Raw genomic sequence first — 24,138 nt, forward strand, 5'->3', positions numbered from 1 at the left:
GTCATTACTGTCCCCTCATCTCCCCGTGTGTCACTGTCATTACTGTCCCCTCATCTCCCCGTGTGTTACTGTCATTACTGTCCCCTCATCTCCCCGTGTGTTACTGTCATTACTGTCCCCTCATCTCCCCGTGTGTCACTGTCATTACTGTCCCCTCATCTCCCCGTGTGTTACTGTCCCCTCATCTCCCCGTGTATCAGTCATTGTCGCCCCCCCCCCTCCCCCCGGTATCACGGTCATTGTCGCCCTCCCCCGGTGTCACGGTCATTGTCGCCCCCCCCGGTATCACGGTCATTGTCGCCCTCCCCGGTGTCACGGTCATTGTCACCCTCCCCCTGGTGTCACGGTCAGTGTCGCCCTCCCCCCGGTGTCACGGTCATTGTCGCCCTCCCCCCCGGTGTCACGGTCATTGTCGCCCTCCCCCCGGTGTCACGGTCATTGTCGCCCTCCCCCCGGTGTCACGGTCATTGTCGCCCTCCCCCCGGTGTCACGGTCATTGTCGCCCTCCCCCCGGTCATTGTCGCCCTCCCCCCGGTGTCACGGTCATTGTCGCCCTCCCCCGGTGTCACGGTCATTGTCGCCCTCCCCCTGGTGTCACGGTCAGTGTCGCCCTCCCCCCCGGTGTCACGGTCATTGTCGCCCTCCCCCCGGTGTCACGGTCATTGTCGCCCTCCCCCCGGTGTCACGGTCATTGTCGCCCTCCCCCCGGTGTCACGGTCATTGTCGCCCTCCCCCCGGTGTCACGGTCATTGTCGCCCTCCCCCCGGTGTCACGGTCATTGTCGCCCTCCCCCCGGTGTCACGGTCATTGTCGCCCTCCCCCCGGTGTCACGGTCATTGTCGCCCTCCCCCCGGTGTCACGGTCATTGTCGCCCTCCCCCCGGTGTCACGGTCATTGGCGCCCTCCCCCCGGTGTCACGGTCATTGTCGCTCCCCCCCGTGTCGCGGTCATTGTCGTCGCCCCCCCTCCCCCCGGTGTCGCGGCCATTGTCGTCGCCTACCTCCCGGTGTCACAGTCATTGTCGCCCCCCTCCCCCAGGATTTCATGGTCATTGTCGCCCCTCCCCCCGGTGTCACGGTCATTGTCGTCGCCCCTCCCCCCGGTGTCACGGTCATTGTCGTCGCCCCTCCCCCCGGTGTCACGGTCATTGTCGTTGACGTCGCCCCCCTTGGCGTCATTGTCGTGGCCCCCACACCCCTTGGCGTCACGGTCGTTGTCGCCCCCCCCCTTGGTGTCACGGTCAGTGTCGCCCTCCCCCCCGGTGTCACGGTCATTGTCGCCCTCCCCCCGGTGTCACGGTCATTGTCGCCCTCCCCCGGTGTCACGGTCATTGTCGCCCTCCCCCCGGTGTCACGGTCATTGTCGCCCTCCCCCGGTGTCACGGTCATTGTCGCCCTCCCCCCGGTGTCACGGTCATTGTCGCCCTCCCCCGGTGTCACGGTCATTGTCGCCCTCCCCCGGTGTCACGGTCATTGTCGCCCTCCCCCCGGTGTCACGGTCATTGTCGCCCTCCCCCGGTGTCACGGTCATTGTCGCCCTCCCCCCGGTGTCACGGTCATTGTCGCCCTCCCCCGGTGTCACGGTCATTGTCGCCCTCCCCCCGGTGTCACGGTCATTGTCGCCCTCCCCCCCGGTGTCACGGTCATTGTCGCCCTCCCCCCCGGTGTCACGGTCATTGTCGCCCTCCCCCCGGTGTCACGGTCATTGTCGCCCTCCCCCCGGTGTCACGGTCATTGTCGCCCTCCCCCCGGTGTCACGGTCATTGTCGCCCTCCCCCCGGTGTCACGGTCATTGTCGCCCTCCCCCCGGTGTCACGGTCATTGTCGCCCTCCCCCCGGTGTCACGGTCATTGTCGCCCTCCCCCCGGTGTCACGGTCATTGTCGCCCTCCCCCCGGTGTCACGGTCATTGTCGCCCTCCCCCCGGTGTCACGGTCATTGTCGCCCTCCCCCCCCGGTGTCACGGTCATTGTCGCCCTCCCCCCCGGTGTCACGGTCATTGTCGCCCTCCCCCCCGGTGTCACGGTCATTGTCGCCCTCCCCCCGGTGTCACGGTCATTGGCGCCCTCCCCCCGGTGTCACGGTCATTGGCGCCCTCCCCCCGGTATCACGGTCATTGTCGCTCCCCCCCGTGTCGCGGTCATTGTCGTCGCCCCCCCCTCCCCCCGGTGTCGCGGTCATTGTCGCCCCTCCCCTCCCCCGGTGTCACGGCCATTGTCGCACTCCCCCTTGCTGTCACAGTCATTGTCGCCCCCCCTCCCCCAGGATTTCATGGTCATTGTCGCCCCTCCCCCCGGTGTCACGGTCATTGTCGTCGCCCCTCCCCCCGGTGTCACGGTCATTGTCGTCGCCCCTCCCCCCGGTGTCACGGTCATTGTCGTTGACGTCGCCCCCCTTGGCGTCATTGTCGTGGCCCCCACACCCCTTGGCGTCACGGTCGTTGTCGCCCCCCCCCCCTTGGTGTCACGGTCGTTGTCGGCCCCTCTCTTCTCTCGCCGGCGTCACGGTCGTTGTCGGCCACCCCCCCCCCGGTGTCACGGTCATTGTCGCCCCCCCCTTCCCCCCGGTGTCACGGTCAAGGTCACTGTCGCCCCCCCCCCTTCCCCCGGTGTCACGGTCATTGTCGTTGCCCCCCCTTCCCCCGGTGTCACGGTCATTGTCTCCCCTTCCCCCCCATGTCACGGTCATTGTCGCCCCGGTGTCATTGTCGTCGCCCCCCTTACCCCCGGTGTCACGGTCATTGTCGTCGCCCCGGTGTCACGGTAATTGTCCCCCCCCCTCCCCCGGGTGTCATTGTCGTCGCCCCCCCCCCTTCCCTCCGGTGTCACGGTCATTGTTGTCGCCCCCCCCCTTCCCCCGGTGTCATTGTCGTCGCCCCCCCCCTACCCCCCGGTGTCACGGTCATTGTCGCCCCTCCCCTTGGTGTCCCGGTCATTGTCGTCCCCCCCCCCCCCTTGCTGTCACAGTCATTGTCGCCCCCCCCTCCCCCAGGATTTCATGGTCATTGTTGCCCCTCCCCCCGGTGTCACGGTCATTGTCGTCGCCCCTCCCCCCGGTGTCACGGTCATTGTCGTCGCCCCCCTTGGCGTCATTGTCGTGGCCCCCACACCCCTTGGCGTCATTGTCGCCCCCCCCCCCTTGGTGTCACGGTCGTTGTCGCCCCCCCCCCCCCCCCTTGGCGTCGCGGTCGTTGTCTGCCCCTCTCTTCCCTCGTCGCGGTCGGCCCCTCTCTTCCCTCGCCGGCGTCGCGGTCGGCCCCTCTCTCTTCCCTCGGTATCACTATATGTTGGGGTGTATTGTAGATGTGACCCGTCTGGCCTTGCATGGACATGTTATGTGCGGTGTGGGCAGAGCTGTGGTGTTATCGCGCAGGGTCCGGGGGTGCAGGGCGGCAGGTGGTCCTTATCTTGGCTGCCTCTCCCCCTCTTATCTGGCTGTTTGCTCAGTGCTTGGTCGCTCCTGCTCTTATGATGTTTGGTTTCCAGGGACCTCCCAGACAAACAGAGAGCAGCGGTGTCTCCCCGGCCATGGCCGCCCTGCCCACCCCGTGACGCTCTGCGACCCCTCTTTGCTGACAATTCTCTCTGTGACTCGCGCAGCGTTGCGACACGGAATGGGGGGGCTCCAGTGTCCTGTTTTTAATGTCCCCTTTGTGGTGTGGGGGGCCGTGTCTTCCTCATGTGATCTGCAGGGTCTGACTCAGCTTCTTTCTGTCACTCACACCCAAGATCCTACTTCCCCCCCCCCCCCATGGCCCCCCCTCTATGTGGTGTCCCTCCCTGTCTGACCATAATCGGCCCCCCTCCCCCCGGCTGCAGAGCTTGCAATCTAGTATAGTGTGTCCTGTCACATGAGCCGGGGCCACATTTCCCGTTTCTGCGCTGGGTGACGTGGCAGTACGGGGGTTGTCAGGCTGTGGTCTATAGGGTGGTGTCAGGCCTCTGCCCCCCCCCCTCACCTCTTTGTCTCTTGTGGGTAAACATAAGCTTTCTTGTGGATGGGTGCCAGCGTGAGGGAGGTGGAGGGGGGGCTGCCCTGCCAGTATCCTGGTGCTCAGTGCCAACAGGGCGTAGTGTTTGCTTAGTCTACCTGCACCCCTTACCATGGGGGAGATAATGCCAGGGGGGGGGCACAGGAATCATCGGTTTTACATTTGCAGAATCTGCTCTGGTTCTGCCGATCGGATCTAATGCAGGAACCACCTGAGTGCCCACCGCAGCCTCGAAGTGCCCACCGCAGCCTCGAAGTGCCCACCGCAGCCTCGAAGTGCCCACCGCAGCCTCGAAGTGCCCACCGCAGCCTCGAAGTGCCCACCGCAGCCTCGAAGTGCCCCTATAACTGCTGCTGTAATGGGGTCACGTGTCGGGGTGTAGAGGTGCCCCTATAACTGCTGCTGTAACGGGGTCACGTGTCGGGGTGTAGAGGTGCCCCTATAACTCTGCTGTAACGGAGTCACGTGTCGGGGTGTAGAGGTGCCCCTATAACTGCTGCTGTAATGGAGTCACGTGTCGGGGTGTAGAGGTGCCCCTATAACTGCTGCTGTAATGGGGTCACGTGTCGGGGTGTAGAGGTGCCCCTATAACTGCTGCTGTAACGGGGTCACGTGTCGGGGTGTAGAGGTGCCCCTATAACTCTGCTGTAACGGAGTCACGTGTCGGGGTGTAGAGGTGCCCCTATAACTGCTGCTGTAATGGGGGTCATTCTATAAACACCGGTCTCTTTGGGGTGATGGGGCCTGCAGTGAGCGGACGCCCGGTGGCGGAGGTGCGGGGTGACTATTCTGTGTATGACGCCGCGGTTTATTACGACCCTGCAGTAAATGACCCTTGCTGCGCAGTGTGGGGGTGGGGAGGCTGGGTGCTATCTGCTTGCGTGCCTCGCTCGGGGGTAGTTACGAGCCCCTGGATGGGAGCGGCAGGACAATCCGACCAAAGTCCTTCAAGCTGCGACCATAAAAGAGGGCGCTCCGCCCAGCTGAGCTCCCTTTGTGAGGTGGGGGAGGGGGTCTGAGCACACCTGGGCACACAGGTACCGCCATCCTCCACCCGCCAGGTGCTGGCGCCCCACAGTGGTGGCTGGGAGAAGTGAGGTCCTATTAACCCTTCCAGAGCCTGGGGACCTGAGGCCGCAGAATTATAGACAGTGGGGGGGGGGGGCACCTGGGTGGTGATGGGCGACCCTGGGCATTCCTCTTCGGTATCATCACATGACACTGTTGCTCCAATAGTCGGTGACCGCTCGCCTTGCCCCACCTCTGGCGTCATGTGATTAGGTGCCGCCTGTGGTTTGGCGGTGAAGTGGTTAAGCCAGGTTACGCTGCACCTGAGCTGTGCCGGGACCTCTGCCAGCTGGCACCTCCCCAGGACCAGTTTAATACCCCCCTGCCTGCTTGGCATTTTTCACAGCTTTGAATGGAGGGCGTGCCCTGGATCAGGTGGCCCCATTCTCGCCCTGCGGTGCCCCCTCCTATAATTACAGGGCAGATTGTGGTCATTAAGATTCCTGCCCGCTGACTCGGGATGTTCCAGCGAGGGGACGGAGCCCTCTGCCCACCTCTCGTCACACAAGTTTAGCAGGAGCCTCCCTGTCCCGGAAACGCCCTGTGCTGGGGGACGCCCGCCTGTGTGATGCAGCCGGAACGCTCGGCGCCGTCACATGACGCATTTGCGTTCACGTCTATAGACAGCGGCGGGTTCCTGGGGGGTGGCGTAGAGGTTGGCGCGTCGTGGACGTATCGCGTGGCTGCCGCCGTCTCCCTCCAGATCTTGTGTATAAAGCGCAGGGCGGGGCTACGGTAAAGGGAGCGCCGGCTGTCAGCCATGTTGTCTGCCCCAGGGTGGACGGGCACAAGATACGGGGCAAGGGCTGGGGCTATTGTTATTGTAGAGGAGACATAAAGCAGCCGTGGTGTCTGGGGAGAGGCGTGAGGCACGAGGCACCGCACACTTATCTCACCGTACTGTCTGAAGACGACGCACACAGCGCCCCTCCCCTCCTTCCATTCTCTTTCCCCTCCACCCCCTCTCACCCCAACTTCAAAGGGGGAGCAGCTCTGCGTTCCCTTTACACTTCTGGGAAGTTTGTACGTGGGCGACATTTTCACAAATAATAAGAGCGTCAGTCTGTGCGGTGGAATTCTGGGGTAACGTCAACCTGTCGCCTTTGTGTCGTTGACAGTGATCGGGGAGGTGAGGAGCGCGCGGCTGCCGGGACGTGTGGACGAGGTTCACCCCACAGGTACGAGGCGGAGTCCTTCCTGTCTTACATGTGTCCGGCCGCCATGTTGTAGTCAGTGGATGGTGATCTCTCCTTCTGGCGGTGCGACTGTGTGACACCCCGGGGTACTGGGGCCGGCGCTCCGGGTCATCAGATGTCCATGTTTGAGGTCTTTGTACACTTGTAGAGTGTTGTAGTGGTGTGTGTGTGTCTGTATGCAGTGTATAGTGTAGAGGTGTGTGTGCTGTGTGTAGTGTGTGTCTGTGTGCAGTGTATAGAGTAGAAGTGTCTGTGCAGTGTGTGTAGTGTAGAGGTGTGTGCAGTGTGTGTCTGTCTGTGTGCAGTGTATAGTGAAGAGGTGTGTGCTGTGTGTAGTGTAGAGGTGTGTGTGTCTGTCTGTGTGCAGTGTATAGTGTAGAGGTGTGTGCTGTGTATAGTGTAGAGGTGTGTGTGTCTGTCTGTGTGCAGTGTATAGTGTAGTGGTGTGTGTGTGTCTGTATGCAGTGTATAGTGTAGAGGTGTGTGTGCTGTGTGTAGTGTGTGTCTGTGTGCAGTGTATAGAGTAGAAGTGTCTGTGCAGTGTGTGTAGTGTAGAGGTGTGTGCAGTGTGTGTAGTGTAGAGGTGTGTGCAGTGTGTGTAGTGTAGAGGTGTGTGCAGTGTATAGAGTAGAGATGTGTGCTGTGCAGTGTGTAGTGTAGAGGTGTCTGCAGTGTGTAGTGTAGAGGTGTGTGCTGTGCTGTGTAGTGTAGAGTTGTGTGTCTGTGCAGTGTGTGTAGTGTAGAGGTGTTCGTGTGTAGTGTAGAGGTGTGTGCTGTGCAGTGTGTGTAGTGTAGAGGTGTGTGCTGTGCAGTGTGTAGAGGTGTGTGCTGTGCAGTGTGTAGTGTAAAGGTGTGTGCTGTGCAGTGTGTATAGTGTAGAGGTGTGTGCTGTGCAGTGTGTAGAGGTGTGTGCTGTGTAGTGTAGAGGTGTGTGCTGTGCAGTGTGTAGTGTAGAGGTGTGTGCTGTGTGTAGTGTAGAGGTGTGTGCTGTGCAGTGTGTGTGTAGTGTAGAAGTGTCTTTGCTGTGTATAGTGTAGAGGTGTGTGCTGTGCAGTTTATAGTGTAGAGGTGTCTGTGTGCAGTGTAGTGTAGAGGGGTGTGCAGTGTATAGTGTAGAGGCGTCTGTGTGTAGTGGTCTGTGTGCTGTGTGTATAGTGTAGAGGTGTGTGCTGTGCAGTGTGTAGTGTAGAGGTGTGTGCAGTGTGTAGTGTAGAGGTGTCTGTGCAGTGTGTATAGTGTAGAGGTGTCTGTGCAGTGTGTATAGTGTAGAGGTGTCTGTGCAGTGTGTATAGTGTAGAGGTGTCTGTGCAGTGTGTAGTGTAAAGGTGTGTGCTGTGCAGTGTGTATAGTGTAAAGGTGTGTGCTGTGCAGTGTGTAGTGTAGAGGTGTGTGCTGTGCATTGTGTAGTGGTCTGTGCAGTGTGTATAGTGTAGAGGTGTGTGCTGTGCAGTGTGTAGTGTAGAGGTGTCTGTGCAGTGTGTAGTGTAGAGGTGTGTGCTGTGCAGTGTCTGCAGTGTGTATAGTGTAGAGGTGTGTGCTGTACAGTGTGTTGTGTAGAGGTGTGTGCTGTGCAGTGTGTGTAGTGTAGAGGTGTCTGTGCAGTGTGTGTAGTGTAGAGGTGTCTGTGCAGTGTGTGTAGTGTAAAGGTGTGTGCTGTGCAGTGTGTGTAGTGTAGAGATGTGTGCTGTGCATTGTGTAGTGGTCTGTGCAGTGTGTATAGTGTAGAGGTGTCTGTGCAGTGTGTGTAGTGTAGAGGTGTCTGTGCAGTGTGTGTAGTGTAGAGGTGTCTGTGCAGTGTGTGTAGTGTAGAGGTGTGTGCTGTGCAGTGTGTAGTGTAGCGGTGTGTGCTGTGTAGTGTAGCGGTGTGTGCTGTGCAGTGTGTGTAGTGTAGAGGTGTCTGTGCAGTGTGTGTAGTGTAGAGGTGTGTGCTGTGCAGTGTGTGTAGTGTAGAGGTGTCTGTGCAGTGTGTGTAGTGTAGAGGTGTGTGCTGTGCAGTGTATAGTGTAGCGGTGTGTGCTGTGCAGTGTGTAGTGTAGAGGTGTGTGCTGTGTAGTGTAGAGGTGTGCTGTGTGTAGTGTAGAGGTGTGTGCTGTGCAGGTTGTATAGTGTAGAGGTGTCTGTGTAGTGTAGAGGTGTGTGCTGTGCAGTGTGTAGTGGTCTGTGCAGTGTGTGTAGTGTGTGTAGTGTAGAGGTGTGTGCTGTGCAGTGTGTAGTGTAGCGGTGTGTGCTGTGCAGTGTGTGTAGTGTAGAGGTGTCTGTGCAGTGTGTGTAGTGTAGAGGTGTGTTCTGTAAAGTGTGTAGTGGTCTGTGCAGTGTGTAGTGTAGAGGTGTCTGCTGTGCAGTGTGTGTAGTGTAGCGGTGTGTGTGTGTGTGTGTGTGTGTGTGTGTGTGGTGTAGAAGTCTTTGCTGTGTATAGTGTAGAGGTGTGTGCTGTGCAGTGTATAGTGTAGAGGTGTGTGCTGTGTAGTGTAGAAGTGTCTGCAGTGGTCTGTGTGCTGTGCAGTGTGTAAAGTGTAGAGGTGTGTGTAGTGTAGAGGTGTGTGCAGTTGATAGTGTAGAGGCGTCTGTGTAGTGGTCTGTGTGCTGTGTGTAGTGTAGAGGTGTGTGCTGTGCAGTGTGTAGTGTAGAGGTGTGTGCTGTGCAGTGTGTATAGTGTAGAGGTGTGTGTGTGTGTGTAGTGTAGCGGTGTATGCTGTGCAGTGTGTATAGTGTAGAGGTGTGTGCTGTGTGTAGTGTAGAGGTGTCTGCAGTGTATAGTGTAGAGGTGTCTGTGTGTAGTGGTCTGTGTGCTGTGAGGTGTGTGCTGTGCAGTGTGTATAGTGTAGAGGTGTGTGCTGTGCAGTGTGTAGTGTAGAGGTGTCTGTGCAGTGTGTATAGTGTAGAGGTGGGTACTGTGCAGTGTGTATAGTGTAGAGGTGTGTGCTGTGCAGTGTGCTGTGCAGTGTGTATAGTGTAGAGGTGTGTGCTGTGCAGTGTGCTGTGCAGTGTGTATAGTGTAGAGGTGTGTGCTGTGCAGTGTGTATAGTGTAGAGGTGTGTGCTGTGCAGTGTGTATAGTGTAGCGGTGTGTGCTGTGCAGTGTGTAGTGTAGAGGTGTGTGCTGTGCAGTGTGTAGTGTAGAGGTGTGTTCTGTGCTGTGTGTAGTGTAGAGGTGTGTGCTGTGCAGTGTGTGTAGTGTAGAGGTGTCTGCAGTGTGTATAGTGTAGAGGTGTCTGTGCAGTGTGTGTAGTGTAGAGGTGTGTGTAGTGTAGAGGTGTCTGTGCAGTGTGTGTAGTGTAGAGGTGTGTGCTGTGCAGTGTGTAGTGTAGAGGTGCGTGCTGTGCAGGTTGTATAGTGTAGAGGTGTGTGCTGTGCAGTGTGTAGTGTAGAGGTGTCTGTGCAGTGTGTGTAGTGTAGAGGTGTGTGTATTGTAGAGGTGTGTGCTGTTCAGTGTGTAGTGTAGAGGTGTCTGTGCAGTGTGTGTAGTGTAGAGGTGTGTGCTGTGCAGTGTGTAGTGGTCTGTGCAGTGTGTGTAGTGGTCTGTGCAGTGTGTGCTGTGCAGTGTGTAGTGTAGAGGTGTGTGTGCTGTGCAGTGTGTGTAGTGTAGAGGTGTGTGCTGTGTGTAGTGTAGAGGTGTGTGCTGTGTGTAGTGTAGAGGTGTGTGCTGTGCAGTGTGTATAGTGTAGAGGTGTGTGCTGTGCAGTGTGTATAGTGTAGAGGTGTGTGCTGTGCAGTGTAGTGTAGCGGTGTGTGCTGTGCAGTGTGTGTGTGTAGTGTAGAAGTCTTTGCTGTGTATAGTGTAGAGGTGTGTGCTGTGCAGTGTGTAGAGGGGTGTGTGTAGTGTAGAGGTGTGTGCAGTGTATAGTGTAGAGGCGTCTGTGTGTGTAGTGGTCTGTGTGCTGTGAGGTGTGTGCTGTGCAGTGTGTATAGTGTAGAGGTGTGTGCTGTGCAGTGTGTATAGTGTAGAGGTGTCTGCTGTGCAGTGTGTAGAGGTGTCTGCATTGTGTAGAGGTGTGAGGTGTGTGTAGTGTAGAGGTGTCTGCTGTGCAGTGTGTAGTGTAGAGGTGTCTGGTGTGTAGTGTAGAGGTGTCTGCTGTGCAGTGTGTATAGTGTAGAGGTGTCTGCTGTGCAGTGTGTAGTATAGAGGTGTGTGCTGCGCAGTGTGTAGTGTAGAGGTGTGTGTGCTGTGCAGTGTGTAGTGTAGAGGTGTGTGCTGTGTAGTGTAGAGGTATGTGCAGTGTGTGTAGTGTAGCGGTGTGTGCTGTGCAGTGTGTAGTGTAGCGGTGTGTGCTGTGCAGTGTGTAGTGTAGCGGTGTGTGCTGTTCAGTGTGTAGTGTAGCGGTGTGTGTAGTGGTGCTTGGTGTGCAGTGTGTAGTGTAGTGGTGCTTGGTGTGCAGTGTGTAGTGTAGCGGTGCTTGGTGTGCAGTGTGTAGTGTAGCGGTGTGTGCTGTGCAGTGTGTGTAGTGTAGAGGTGTCTGTGTAGTGTAGAGGTGTGTGCTGTGCAGTGTGTAGTGTAGAGGTGTGTGCTGTGCAGTGTGTGGTGGTCTGTGCAGTGTGTGTAGTGTAGAGGTGTCTGCTGTGCAGTGTGTAGTGTAGAGGTGTGTGCTGTACAGTGTGTATAGTGTAGAGGTGTGTGTATTGTAGAGGTGTGTGCTGTGCAGTGTGTATAGTGTAGAGATGTGTGCTGTGCAGTGTGTATAGTGTAGAGGTGTGTGCTGTGCAGTGTAGTGTGTGTAGCGGTGTGTGCTGTGCAGTGTGTGTGTGTGTTGTAGAAGTCTTTGCTGTGTATAGTGTAGAGGTGTGTGCTGTGCAGTGTATAGTGTAGAGGTGTCTGTGTGCAGTGTAGTGTAGAAGTGTCTGCAGTGTGTGTAGTGGTCTGTGTGCAGTGTGTAAAGTGTAGAGGGGTGTGTGTGTGTAGTGTAGAGGTGTGTGCAGTGTAGAGGCGTCTGTAGTGGTCTTTGTGCTGTGAGGTGTGTGCTGTGCAGTGTGTATAGTGTAGAGGTGTGTGCTGTGCAGTGTGTATAGTGTAGAGGTGTGTGTAGTGTAGAGGTGTCTGCAGTGTGTAGTGTAGAGGTGTGTGATGTGCAGTGTGTGTAGTGAAGAGATGTGTGCAGTGTAGTGTAGAGGTGTGTGTTGTGTAGAGGTGTGTTCTGTGTAGTGTAGAGTTATGTGCTGTGCAGTGTGTGTAGTGTAGCGGTGTGTGCTGTGTAGTGTAGCGGTGTGTGCTGTGCAGTGTGTATAGTGTAGAGGTGTGTGCTGTGCAGTGTGTATAGTGTAGAGGTGTGTCCTGTGCAGTGTGTGTAGTGTAGAGGTGTGTGCTGTGCAGTGTGTGTAGTGAAGAGATGTGTTCTGTGAAGTGTGTATAGTGTAGAGGTGTGTGCTGTGCAGTGTGTGTAGTGTAGAGGTGTGTGCTGTGCAGTGTGTAGTGTAGAGGTGTGTTTTGTGTAGTGTAGAGGTATGTGCTGTGCAGTGTGTAGTGTAGAGGTGTGTTCTGTGTAGTGTAGAGGTATGTGCTGTGCAGTGTGCGTAGTGTAGCGGTGTGTGCTGTGCAGTGTGTAGTGTAGCGGTGTGTGCTGAGGTGTGTGTAGTGTAGTGTAAAGGGTGTGTAGTGTATTGGTGCTTGGTGTGCAGTGTGTAGTGTAGCGGTGCTTGGTGTGCAGTGTGTAGAGTAGAGGTGTGTGCTGTGCAGTGTAGAGGTGTGTGCTGTGCAGTGTAGAGGTGTGTGTAGTGTAGAGGTGTGTGTAGTGTAGAGGTGTGTGCTGTGCAGTGTGTAGTGTAGAGGTGTGTGCTGTGCAGTGTGTGTAGTGTAGCGGTGTGTGCAGTGTAGCGGTGTGTGCTGTGCAGTGTGTAGTATAGCGGTGTGCTGTGCAGTGTGTAGTATAGTGGTGTGTGCTGTGCAGTGTGTAGTATAGTGGTGTGTGCTGTGCAGTGTGTGTAGTGTAGAGTTGTCTGTGCTGTGCAGTGTGTGTGTTGTAGCGGTGTTTGTTGTGCATTGTATAAGCGGTATAGGGTGATAATCCCGGTTATTACATGGTGTATAGGGTGATCATCCTGGTTATTACATGGTGTATAGGCTGATAATCCCGGTTATTACATGGTGTATAGGTTGATAATCCCGGTTATTACATGGTGTATATGCGGTACAGGGTGATAATCCCGGTTATTACATGGTGTATACGCGATACAGGGTGATAATCCCGGTTATTACATGGTGTATACGCGGTACAGGGTGATAATCCCGGTTATTACATGGTGTATACGCGGTACAGGGTGATAATCCCGGTTATTACATGGTGTATACGCGGTACAGGGTGATCATCCCGGTTATTACATGGTGTATATGCGGTATAGGGTGATAATCCCGGTTATTACATGGTGTACAGGGTGATAATCCCGGTTATTACATGGTGTATAGGGCTATAATCCCGGTTATTACATGGTGTACAGGGTGATAATCCCGGTTATTACATGGTGTATAGGGTGATAATCCCGGTTATTACATGGTGTACAGGGTGATAATCCCGGTTATTACATGGTGTACAGGGTGATAATCCCGGTTATTACATGGTGTATAGGGTGATAATCCCGGTTATTACATGGTGTACAGGGTGATAATCCCGGTTATTACATGGTGTATAGGGTGATAATCCCGGTTATTACATGGTGTACAGGGTGATAATCCCGGTTATTACATGGTGTACAGGGTGATAATCCCGGTTATTACATGGTGTACAGGGTGATAATCCCGGTTATTACATGGTGTACAGGGTGATAATCCCGGTTATTACATGGTGTATAGGGTGATAATCCCGGTTATTACATGGTGTATAGGGTGATAATCCCGGTTATTACATGGTGTATAGGGTGATAATCCCGGTTATTACATGGTGTATAGGGTGATAATCCCGGTTATTACATTTTGTATAGGGTGATAATCCCGGTTATTACATGGTGTACAGGGTGATAATCCCGGTTATTACATGGTGTATAGGGTGATAATCCCGGTTATTACATGGTGTATAGGGTGATAATCCCGGTTATTACATGGTGTATAGGGTGATAATCCCGGTTATTACATGGTGTATAGGGTGATAATCCCGGTTATTACATGGTGTATAGGGTGATAATCCCGGTTATTACATGGTGTATAGGGTGATAATCCCTGTTATTACATGGTGTATAGGGTGATAATCCCGGTTATTACAGGGTGATAATCCCGGTTATTACATGGTGTACAGGGTGATAATCCCGGTTATTACATGGTGTATAGGGTGATAATCCCGGTTATTACATGGTGTACAGGGTGATAATCCCGGTTATTACATGGTGTATAGGGTGATAATCACGGTTATTACATCTTGTATAGGGTGATAATCCCGGTTATTACATGGTGTACAGGGTGATAATCCCGGTTATTACATGGTGTATAGGGTGATAATCCCGGTTATTACATGGTGTATAGGGTGATAATCCCGGTTATTACATGGTGTACAGGGTGATAATCCCGGTTATTACATGGTGTACAGGGTGATAATCCCGGTTATTACATGGTGTACAGGGTGATAATCCCGGTTATTACATGGTGTATAGGGTGATAATCCCGGTTATTACATGGTGTACAGGGTGATAATCCCGGTTATTACATGGTGTACAGGGTGATAATCCCGGTTATTACATGGTGTATAGGGTGATAATCCCGGTTATTACATGGTGTACAGGGTGATAATCCCGGTTATTACATGGTGTACAGGGTGATAATCCCGGTTATTACATGGTGTACAGGGTGATAATCCTGGTTATTACATGGTGTACAGGGTGATAATCCCGGTTATTACATGGTGTACAGGGTGATAATCCCGGTTATTACATGGTGTACAGGGTGATAATCCCGGTTATTACATGGTGTACAGGGTGATAATCCCGGTTATTACATGGTGTACAGGGTGATAATCCTGGTTATTACATGGTGTACAGGGTGATAATCCCGGTTATTACATGGTGTACAGGGTGATAATCCCGGTTATTACATGGTGTACAGGGTGATAATCCCGGTTATTACATGGTGTATAGGGTGATAATCCCGGTTATTACATGGTGTACAGGGTGATAATCCCGGTTATTACATGGTGTACAGGGTGATAATCCCGGTTATTACATGGTGTACAGGGTGATAATCCTGGTTATTACATGGTGTACAGGGTGATAATCCCGGTTATTACATGGTGTACAGGGTGATAATCCCGGTTATTACATGGTGTACAGGGTGATAATCCCGGTTATTACATGGTGTACAGGGTGATAATCCCGGTTATTACATGGTGTATAGGGTGATAATCCCCGTTATTACATGGTGTATAGGGTGATAATCCTGGTTATTACATGGTGTATAGGGTGATAATCCCGGTTATTACATGGTGTACAGGGTGATAATCCCGGTTATTACATGGTGTACAGGGTGATAATCCCGGTTATTACATGGTGTACAGGGTGATAATCCCGGTTATTACATGGTGTACAGGGTGATAATCCCGGTTATTACATGGTGTATAGGGTGATAATCCCGGTTATTACATGGTGTACAGGGTGATAATCCCGGTTATTACATGGTGTACAGGGTGATAATCCCAGTTATTACATGGTGTACAGGGTGATAATCCCGGTTATTACATGGTGTATAGGGTGATAATCCCGGTTATTACATGGTGTACAGGGTGATAATCCCGGTTATTACATGGTGTACAGGGTGATAATCCCGGTTATTACATGGTGTACAGGGTGATAATCCCGGTTATTACATGGTGTACAGGGTGATAATCCCGGTTATTACATGGTGTACAGGGTGATAATCCCGGTTATTACATGGTGTACAGGGTGATAATCCCTGTTATTACATGGTGTACAGGGTGATAATCCCGGTTATTACATGGTGTACAGGGTGATAATCCCGGTTATTACATGGTGTGAGGTGTGTGTATTCCTGTGCAGCGTGTAGATGGCGGCTCGTTAACCCTTTGTGTCCTGTATCCGCGCGCACTGTTTGAAGATGTTGAGAGGAAGTGCGTCTCTACTCTGGTTGGAGGTGAATTTCCAGAGTGAGATCAGATAGAACATGAGAGATTATACTGCTATAATGTACGGGGGCGCCGCGTGTCCTTATCCTGCACCCCAAGTCTCGGGAGGGACATCCGTCCTAATCCTTGTTTGTTTTCCAGGTGGTGATGGCAAGCTCCGAAGACGAGCTCATAGGGATCCCCTTCCCAGAACACAGCTGTGACCTCCTGAGCAGCCTGAACGAGCAGCGTCACCGCGGCGTCCTGTGCGATGTCACCATCAGGACGCAGGGCCTGGAGTATCGCACGCACCGCGCTGTGCTGGCCGCCTGCAGCCAATACTTCCGCAAGCTTTTCACGGGGACGCGGTCTGGGAAACGGTCCCGGGACGTCTGTCAGCTGGACTTCCTGAAGCCGGACGCGCTGGCGGCTCTGCTGGACTTTGCCTACACGGCCACGCTCACAATCAGTAATGCCAACATGCGCGATGTGCTGCGCGCCGCCCGTCTCCTGGAGATCCCGTGCGTGGTGGAAGCCTGCGTGGAGATCCTGCGCTGTAACGGGGGCTGGGAGGAGAAGAGCGGCGACGCGGAGGATCTGGAAGGCTTCATACGTGCTCGCCAGTATCTAGATCGCTTTGGTGCCCAGGAGAATGGCGAGGACACCACCACCACCTCTCCGGAGGCAGAAAGCCCCCCGCCCGTCCACTCCATGCCACTACCACAGAAACCGCTGCAGTTCATACCCCGGAAGCACAGAAGGAAGTTCCTGCAGGTAAACCCCAGCCAGAGGGCCCAAAATGGGGGCCCCTATGTGGTAGAAGACGAGTCAATGGATCGCGCCGACAGCCCGGCGGAGGCCCCCTCACCCGGTGAATTACCCCCGAGCGACAGTAGCCTGAACTACGAGCGTTTCACCCCTGACAACGGGCTGGGAGGGCACCACATATTTGTCCCCCCGTCGCCCCCTGAAGACATTTTATCGGACGAGGAGCCCTCTGAAATGATGTACGCAACCGCACTGGACGCCGGAAACCCGGAGTCCGTGTCTGCGTCCCCGGATGGTGCCGACAAGCTGGTGAGGAAACGACGGTCACAGATGCCCCAGGAGTGTCCCGTGTGCCACAAAATTATCCATGGTGCCGGGAAGCTGCCCCGCCACATGCGCACGCACACCGGGGAGAAGCCTTTCGTGTGTCAGGTCTGCGGCGTCAGATTTACCAGGTAAGCGGGATGGAAATGTGCTGCGATATCCGGTCTACTCGCTGCTGCCCTGGTCTGACATTGCAAGGTCACTCGCAGTAAGCTGGAAATACCTTTAGGTGGTGCTATCTCCTCACTTCTACGTCCAGGGGGCATTTCCAATGTAGGACTGTACTGTAGTGCCACCTAGTGGTCAAACGTGGCGGATCTGCCCCCTATATGTATGGCTGTACTTGTAGAGCCCCCTACAGGCTGACTGTTTCAGATATGCCTTATGTTTGTTTGGCTGCACTGTAGTGCCATCTAGTGGCTAAATGCTGCATATCTGCCCCCTGTATGTAGGGTTATACAGTAGTGCCATCTAGTGGCTTAATGCTGCATATCTGTCCCCTGTATGTAGGGTTATACAGTAGTGCTATCTAGTGGCTTAATGCTGCATATCTGCCCCCTGTATGTAGGGTTATACAGTAGTGCTATCTAGTGGCTTAATGCTGCATATCTGCCCCCTGTATGTAGGGTTATACAGTAGTGCCATCTAGTGGCTAAATGCTGCATATCTGCCCCCTGTATGTAGGGTTATACAGTAGTGCTATCTAGTGGCTTAATGCTGCATATCTGTCCCCTGTATGTTTGGTTGTACTGTAGTGCCATCTAGTGGTTAAATGCTGCATATCTGCCCCCTGTATGTAGGGTTGTACAGTAGTGCCATCTAGTGGCTAAATGCTGCATATCTGTCCCCTGTATGTAGGGTTATACAGTAGTGCTATCTAGTGGCTTAATGCTGCATATCTGATGCACCCTGTATGTAGGGTTATACTGTAGTGCTATCTAGTGGCTTAATGCTGCATATCTGCCCCCTGTATGTAGGGTTGTACAGTAGTGCCATCTAGTGGCTTAATGCTGCATATCTGCCCCCTGTATGTAGGGTTGTACAGTAGTGCCATCTAGTGGTGAAATGCTGCATATCTGTCCCCTGTATGTTGGGTTATATAGTAGTGCCATCTAGTGGCTTAATGCTGCATATCTGCCCCCTGTATGTAGGGTTATACAGTAGTGCCATCTAGTGGCTTAATGCTGCATATCTGCCCCCTGTATGTAGGGTTATACAGTAGTGCCATCTAGTGGCTTAATGCTGCATATCTGCCCCCTGTATGTAGGGTTGTACTGTAGTGCTATCTAGTGGCTTAATGCTGCATATCTGCCCCCTGTATGTAGGGTTGTACTGTAGTGCTATCTAGTGGCTTAATGCTGCATATCTGCCCCCTGTATGTAGGGTTATACAGTAGTGCCATCTAGTGGCTAAATGCTGCATATCTGCCCCCTGTATGTAGGGTTGTACAGTAGTGCCATCTAGTGGCTAAATGCTGCATATCTGCCCCCTGTATGTAGGGTTGTACTGTAGTGCTATCTAGTGGCTTAATGCTGCATATCTGTCCCCTGTATGTTTGGTTATACAGTAGTGCCATCTAGTGGCTAAATGCTGCATATCTGCCCCCTGTATGCAGGGTTATACAGTAGTGCCATCTAGTGGCTTAATGCTGCATATCTGCCCCCTGTATGTAGGGTTGTACTGTAGTGCTATCTAGTGGCTTAATGCTGCATATCTGCCCCCTGTATGTAGGGTTGTACAGTAGTGCCATCTAGTGGTGAAATGCTGCATATCTGCCCCCTGTATGTAGGGTTATACTGTAGTGCTATCTAGTGGCTTAATGCTGCATATCTGCCCCCTGTATGTAGGGTTGTACAGTAGTGCCATCTAGTGGCTTAATGCTGCATATCTGCCCCCTGTATGTAGGGTTGTACAGTAGTGCCATCTAGTGGTGAAATGCTGCATATCTGTCCCCTGTATGTTGGGTTATATAGTAGTGCCATCTAGTGGCTTAATGCTGCATATCTGCCCCCTGTATGTAGGGTTATACAGTAGTGCCATCTAGTGGCTTAATGCTGCATATCTGCCCCCTGTATGTAGGGTTATACAGTAGTGCCATCTAGTGGCTTAATGCTGCATATCTGCCCCCTGTATGTAGGGTTGTACTGTAGTGCTATCTAGTGGCTTAATGCTGCATATCTGCCCCCTGTATGTAGGGTTGTACTGTAGTGCTATCTAGTGGCTTAATGCTGCATATCTGCCCCCTGTATGTAGGGTTATACAGTAGTGCCATCTAGTGGCTAAATGCTGCATATCTGCCCCCTGTATGTAGGGTTGTACAGTAGTGCCATCTAGTGGCTAAATGCTGCATATCTGCCCCCTGTATGTAGGGTTGTACTGTAGTGCTATCTAGTGGCTTAATGCTGCATATCTGTCCCCTGTATGTTTGGTTATACAGTAGTGCCATCTAGTGGCTAAATGCTGCATATCTGCCCCCTGTATGTAGGGTTATACAGTAGTGCCATCTAGTGGCTTAATGCTGCATATCTGCCCCCTGTATGTAGGGTTATACAGTAGTGCTATCTAGTGGCTTAATGCTGCATATCTGCCCCCTGTATGTAGGGTTATACAGTAGTGCCATCTAGTGGCTTAATGCTGCATATCTGTCCCCTGTATGTTTGGGTGTACTGTAGTGCCATCTAGTGGCTAAATGCTGCATATCTGCCCCCTGTATGTAGGGTTATACAGTAGTGCCATCTAGTGGCTTAATGCTGCATATCTGTCCCCTGTATGTAGGGTTATACAGTAGTGCTATCTAGTGGCTTAATGCTGCATATCTGCCCCCTGTATGTAGGGTTGTACTGTAGTGCTATCTAGTGGCTTAATGCTGCATATCTGCCCCCTGTATGTAGGGTTATACAGTAGTGCCATCTAGTGGCTTAATGCTGCATATCTGTCCCCTGTATGTAGGGTTATACAGTAGTGCTATCTAGTGGCTTAATGCTGCATATCTGTCCCCTGTATGTAGGGTTATACAGTAGTGCTATCTAGTGGCTTAATGCTGCATATCTGTCCCCTGTATGTTTGGTTGTACTGTAGTGCCATCTAGTGGCTAAATGCTGCATATCTGCCCCCTGTATGTAGGGTTGTACAGTAGTGCCATCTAGTGGCTAAATGCTGCATATCTGCCCCCTGTATGTAGGGTTGTACTGTAGTGCTATCTAGTGGCTAAATGCTGCATATCTGCCCCCTGTATGTAGGGTTGTACTGTAGTGCCATCTAGTGGCTAAATGCTGCATATCTGCCCCCTGTATGTAGGGTTGTACAGTAGTGCCATCTAGTGGCTAAATGCTGCATATCTGCCCCCTGTATGTAGGGTTGTACAGTAGTGCCATCTAGTGGCTAAATGCTGCATATCTGCCCCCTGTATGTAGGGTTGTACAGTAGTGCCATCTAGTGGCTAAATGCTGCATATCTGATGCACCCTGTACGTAGGGTTGTACTGTAGTGCTATCTAGTGGCTTAATGCTGCATATCTGCCCCCTGTATGTTTGGTTGTACTGTAGTGCCATCTAGTGGCTAAATGCTGCATATCTGATGCACCCTGTATGTAGGGTTGTACAGTGGTGCCATCTAGTGGTGAAATGCTGCATATCTGTCCCCTGTATGTTGGGTTGTACAGTAGTGCCATCTAGTGGCTTAATGCTGCCATATCTGCCCCCTGTATGTAGGGTTATACAGTAGTGCTATCTAGTGGCTTAATGCTGCATATCTGTCCCTGTATGTAGGGTTATACAGTAGTGCTATCTAGTGGCTTAATGCTGCATATCTGCCCCCCTGTATGTAGGGTTATACAGTAGTGCCATCTAGTGGCTTAATGCTGCATATCTGTCCCCTGTATGTAGGGTTATACAGTAGTGCTATCTAGTGGCTTAATGCTGCATATCTGTCCCCTGTATGTTTGGTTGTACTGTAGTGCCATCTAGTGGCTAAATGCTGCATATCTGCCCCCTGTATGTAGGGTTGTACAGTAGTGCCATCTAGTGGCTAAATGCTGCATATCTGCCCCCTGTATTTAGGGTTGTACTGTAGTGCTATCTAGTGGCTAAATGCTGCATATCTGATGCACCCTGTATGTAGGGTTGTACAGTAGTGCCATCTAGTGGTGAAATGCTGCATATCTGCCCCCTGTATGTAGGGTTGTACTGTAGTGCCATCTAGTGGCTTAATGCTGCATATCTGTCCCTTACTATGTTTGCTTGTACTGTAGTGCTATCTAGTGGCTAAATGCTGCATATCTGCCCCCTGTATGTAGGGTTGTACTGTAGTGCCATCTAGTGGCTAAATGCTGCATATCTGCCCCCTGTATGTAGGGTTGTACAGTAGTGCCATCTAGTGGCTAAATGCTGCATATCTGCCCCCTGTATGTAGGGTTGTACAGTAGTGCCATCTAGTGGCTAAATGCTGCATATCTGATGCACCCTGTATGTAGGGTTGTACTGTAGTGCTATCTAGTGGCTAAATGCTGCATATCTGCCCCCTGTATGTAGGGTTGTACAGTAGTGCCATCTAGTGGCTTAATGCGGCATATCTGCCCCCTGTATGTAGGGTTATACAGTAGTGCCATCTAGTGGCTAAATGCTGCATATCTGATGCACCCTGTATGCAGGGTTGTACTGTAGTGCCATCTAGTGGCTTAATGCTGCATATCTGCCCCCTGTATGTAGGGTTATACAGTAGTGCCATCTAGTGGGCTAAATGCTGCATATCTGATGCACCCTGTATGTAGGGTTGTACAGTGGTGCCATCTAGTGGTGAAATGCTGCATATCTGTCCCCTGTATGTGGGTTATATAGTAGTGCTATCTAGTGGGTTAATGCTGCATATCTGTCCCCTGTATGTTGGGTTATATAGTAGTGCCATCTAGTGGCTTAATGCTGCATATCTGCCCCCTGTATGTAGGGTTGTACTGTAGTGCTATCTAGTGGCTAAATGCTGCATATCTGCCCCCTGTATGTAGGGCTGTACAGTAGTGCCATCTAGTGGCTTAATGCTGCATATCTGCCCCCTGTATGTAGGGTTGTACTGTAGAGGATTTTCCACATGTTTGTAGGTAGAGCTGTACTGTAGCGCAACCTAGTGGCTGAATCTACCCTTGATTGTAGGGCTATACTGCTGTGCCACCTAGAGTCTGAATGCTGCTTATATGCCCTGCTGTATGTAGTGTTTTACTATAGTACCACATAGTGGCTGAATGTAATGGATCTGCCCCCTATATGTAGGACTGTACATTCAGCCGCTCGGCGCTACAGCAAAGGATCTGCCTTGTGTATGTAGGACTGTGCTGTCGTGCCACCTAGTGGCTGAATGTTATGGGTCTGACTCCTGTATGTAGGACTGTGCTGAATCTGCCTCCTGTATATAGGGCTGTATGTAGCGCCATCTAGTGGCTGATGTAATGGGTCCGCCTCCTGTATATCGGGCTCTAATGTAGCGCCACCTAGTGGCTGAATGTAATGGATCTGCCTCCTGTATTTATGACTGTGCTGAATCTGCCTCCTGTAGATAGGGCTGTAATGTAGCGCCATCTAGTGGCTGAATGTAATGGGTCCGCCTCCTGTATATAGGGCTGTAATGTAGCGCCATCTAGTGGCTGAATGTAATGGATCTGCCTCCTGTATGTAGGAATGTGCTGTTGCGCCACCTAGTGGCTGAATGTAATGGATCTGCCTTATGTATGTAGGACTGTGCTGTGGCACTACCTAGTGGCTGAATATTATGGGTCTACCTCCTGTATGTAGGACTATGCTGAATCTGCCTTCTGTATATAGGGCTGTATTGTAACGCCACCTAGTGGCTGAATGTAATGAATCTGCCTCCTGTATATAGGGCTGTAATGTAGCGCCACCTAGTGGCTGAATGTAATGGATCTGCCTCCTGTATGTAGGACTGTGCTGAATCTGCCTTCTGTATATAGGGCTGTATTGTAGCCCCACCTAGTGGCTGAATTTAACGGATCTGCCTCCTGTATGTAGGACTGTGCTGAATCTGCCTCCTGTATATAGGGCTGTAATGTAGCGCCGCCTAGTGGCTGAATGTAATGGGTCTGCCTCCTGCATATAGGGCTGTAATGTAGCGCCACCTAGTGGCTGAATGTAATGGATCTGACTCCTGTATGTAGGACTGTGCTGAATCTGCCTTCTGTATATAGGGCTGTAATGTAGCGCCGCCTAGTGGCTGAATGTAATGGGTCTGCCTCCTGTATATAGGGCTGTAATGTAGCGCCACCTAGTGGCTGAATGTAATGGATCTGCCTCCTGTATGTAAGACTGTGCTGAATCTGCCTTCTGTATATAGGGCTGTAATGTGGCGCCGCCTAGTGGCTGAATGTAATGAGTCTGTCTCCTGTATATAGGGCTGTAATGTAGCGCCGCCTAGTGGCTGAATGTAATGGGTCTGCCTCCTGTATATAGGGCTGTAATGTAGCGCCACCTAGTGGCTGAATGTAATGGATCTGCCTCCTGTATGTAAGACTGTGCTGAATCTGCCTTCTGTATATAGGGCTGTAATGTAGCACCACATAGTGGCTGAATGTAATGGATCTGCCCCCTATATGTAGGACTGTACATTCAGCCACTAGGTGGCGCTACAGCAAAGTATCTGCCTTCTGTATGTAGGACTGTGCTGTCGTGCCACCTAGTGGCTGACTGTTATGGCCCCGCCCGTTTATCCGTTCTCATGGCTCTCTCATCTCCCCAGGAATGACAAGCTGAAGATCCACATGCGGAAACACACGGGTGAGCGTCCGTATTGCTGTGAGCACTGCAGCGCCCGCTCCTGCACAGCTACGACCTGAAGAATCACATGCACCTTCACACCGGTGATCGCCCCTATGAATGCTCCTTGTGCCACAAGGCTTTCGCTAAGGAAGACCACCTACAGCGCCATATGAAGGGGCAGAACTGCTTGGAGGTGCGTACCCGAAGACGACGCAAAGAGGATCCTCCGGTGCCACGTATCGTCCCCACCCCCGGCCTGGATCTGACCAATGGTAAAATGGATGACCTCCGCCTGTCCATGCTCCGATACTGGCAGCTTCCTCGAGGAGGGGGCAGCCCTGAGGGGCCCTTAGTGATAGACAATTCTTAGCGTCTTCTGGACAGTGACCCCTCCCCCTCCCTGCAGGAGACATTTGGGCTTCCAAAGGTTTTAGTCCATTGCAGCTCCCCCCAAAACAGACGACCGCGCTCTCCCTTCTGCACTCTCGTCATTGTGGGGGACCCCTGCTGTCCTGCACCCCATCACCCAAACACAGTAATAACCAGAATGGACTGTTTGCCGCTCAGCGGCCGGGGGAGGGGTGAGAGACCATGCACGGGACTATAGGGGGCGCTGCTCCACAGCCTCAGGGATCATATAAAGATGGAGCAGAGTGAGATGTATAATTATATATACTGTCTGTATATAGAGATGCCGCTTCTAGAAGGAGATGTATATTACTGAATATATATATATATATATATATATAGATAGAGATCTACCACCCAGAAAAGCAATAAGTTGTTGTGTGGGGGGACTCTGCAATATGGGGGCACACAGGGAACGCTATGGACCCCACTTTTTGCTCGCTTTATGGTGCTGTGCCTTCTGAGAATGAATGAGTGTCTTGTCACCCCCCGTGTGTGCGTGCGCGGACCCCCAGGAGGAGCTCGTCATTGGTCTCTGGGGATTTCCCATCTACTGAGGCGCCATTACCACTGAAGCTGCCCCTGCAGTACCCTCACCT

At 52.6% G+C, this 24,138-nt stretch overlaps 1 protein-coding gene across 1 annotated transcript; it reads left to right on the top strand.

Moving 5' to 3' along the window:
• Positions 1 to 5,551: 5,551 nt before the first annotated feature.
• Positions 5,552 to 23,516, top strand: LOC142714060 (zinc finger and BTB domain-containing protein 7B-like). The gene is given in 4 exon segments (XM_075848637.1): positions 5,552 to 6,235; positions 15,444 to 16,504; positions 23,112 to 23,185; positions 23,188 to 23,516. Coding segments are annotated over 3 exon segments (1,443 nt in total). The 5' UTR covers positions 5,552 to 6,235; positions 15,444 to 15,449; the 3' UTR covers positions 23,502 to 23,516.
• The last annotated feature ends 622 nt before the right edge of the window (positions 23,517 to 24,138 follow it).

This window comes from Rhinoderma darwinii, unplaced genomic scaffold (assembly GCF_050947455.1).
Source record: "Rhinoderma darwinii isolate aRhiDar2 unplaced genomic scaffold, aRhiDar2.hap1 Scaffold_4395, whole genome shotgun sequence".
Classification (NCBI taxonomy): domain Eukaryota; kingdom Metazoa; phylum Chordata; class Amphibia; order Anura; family Rhinodermatidae; genus Rhinoderma; species Rhinoderma darwinii.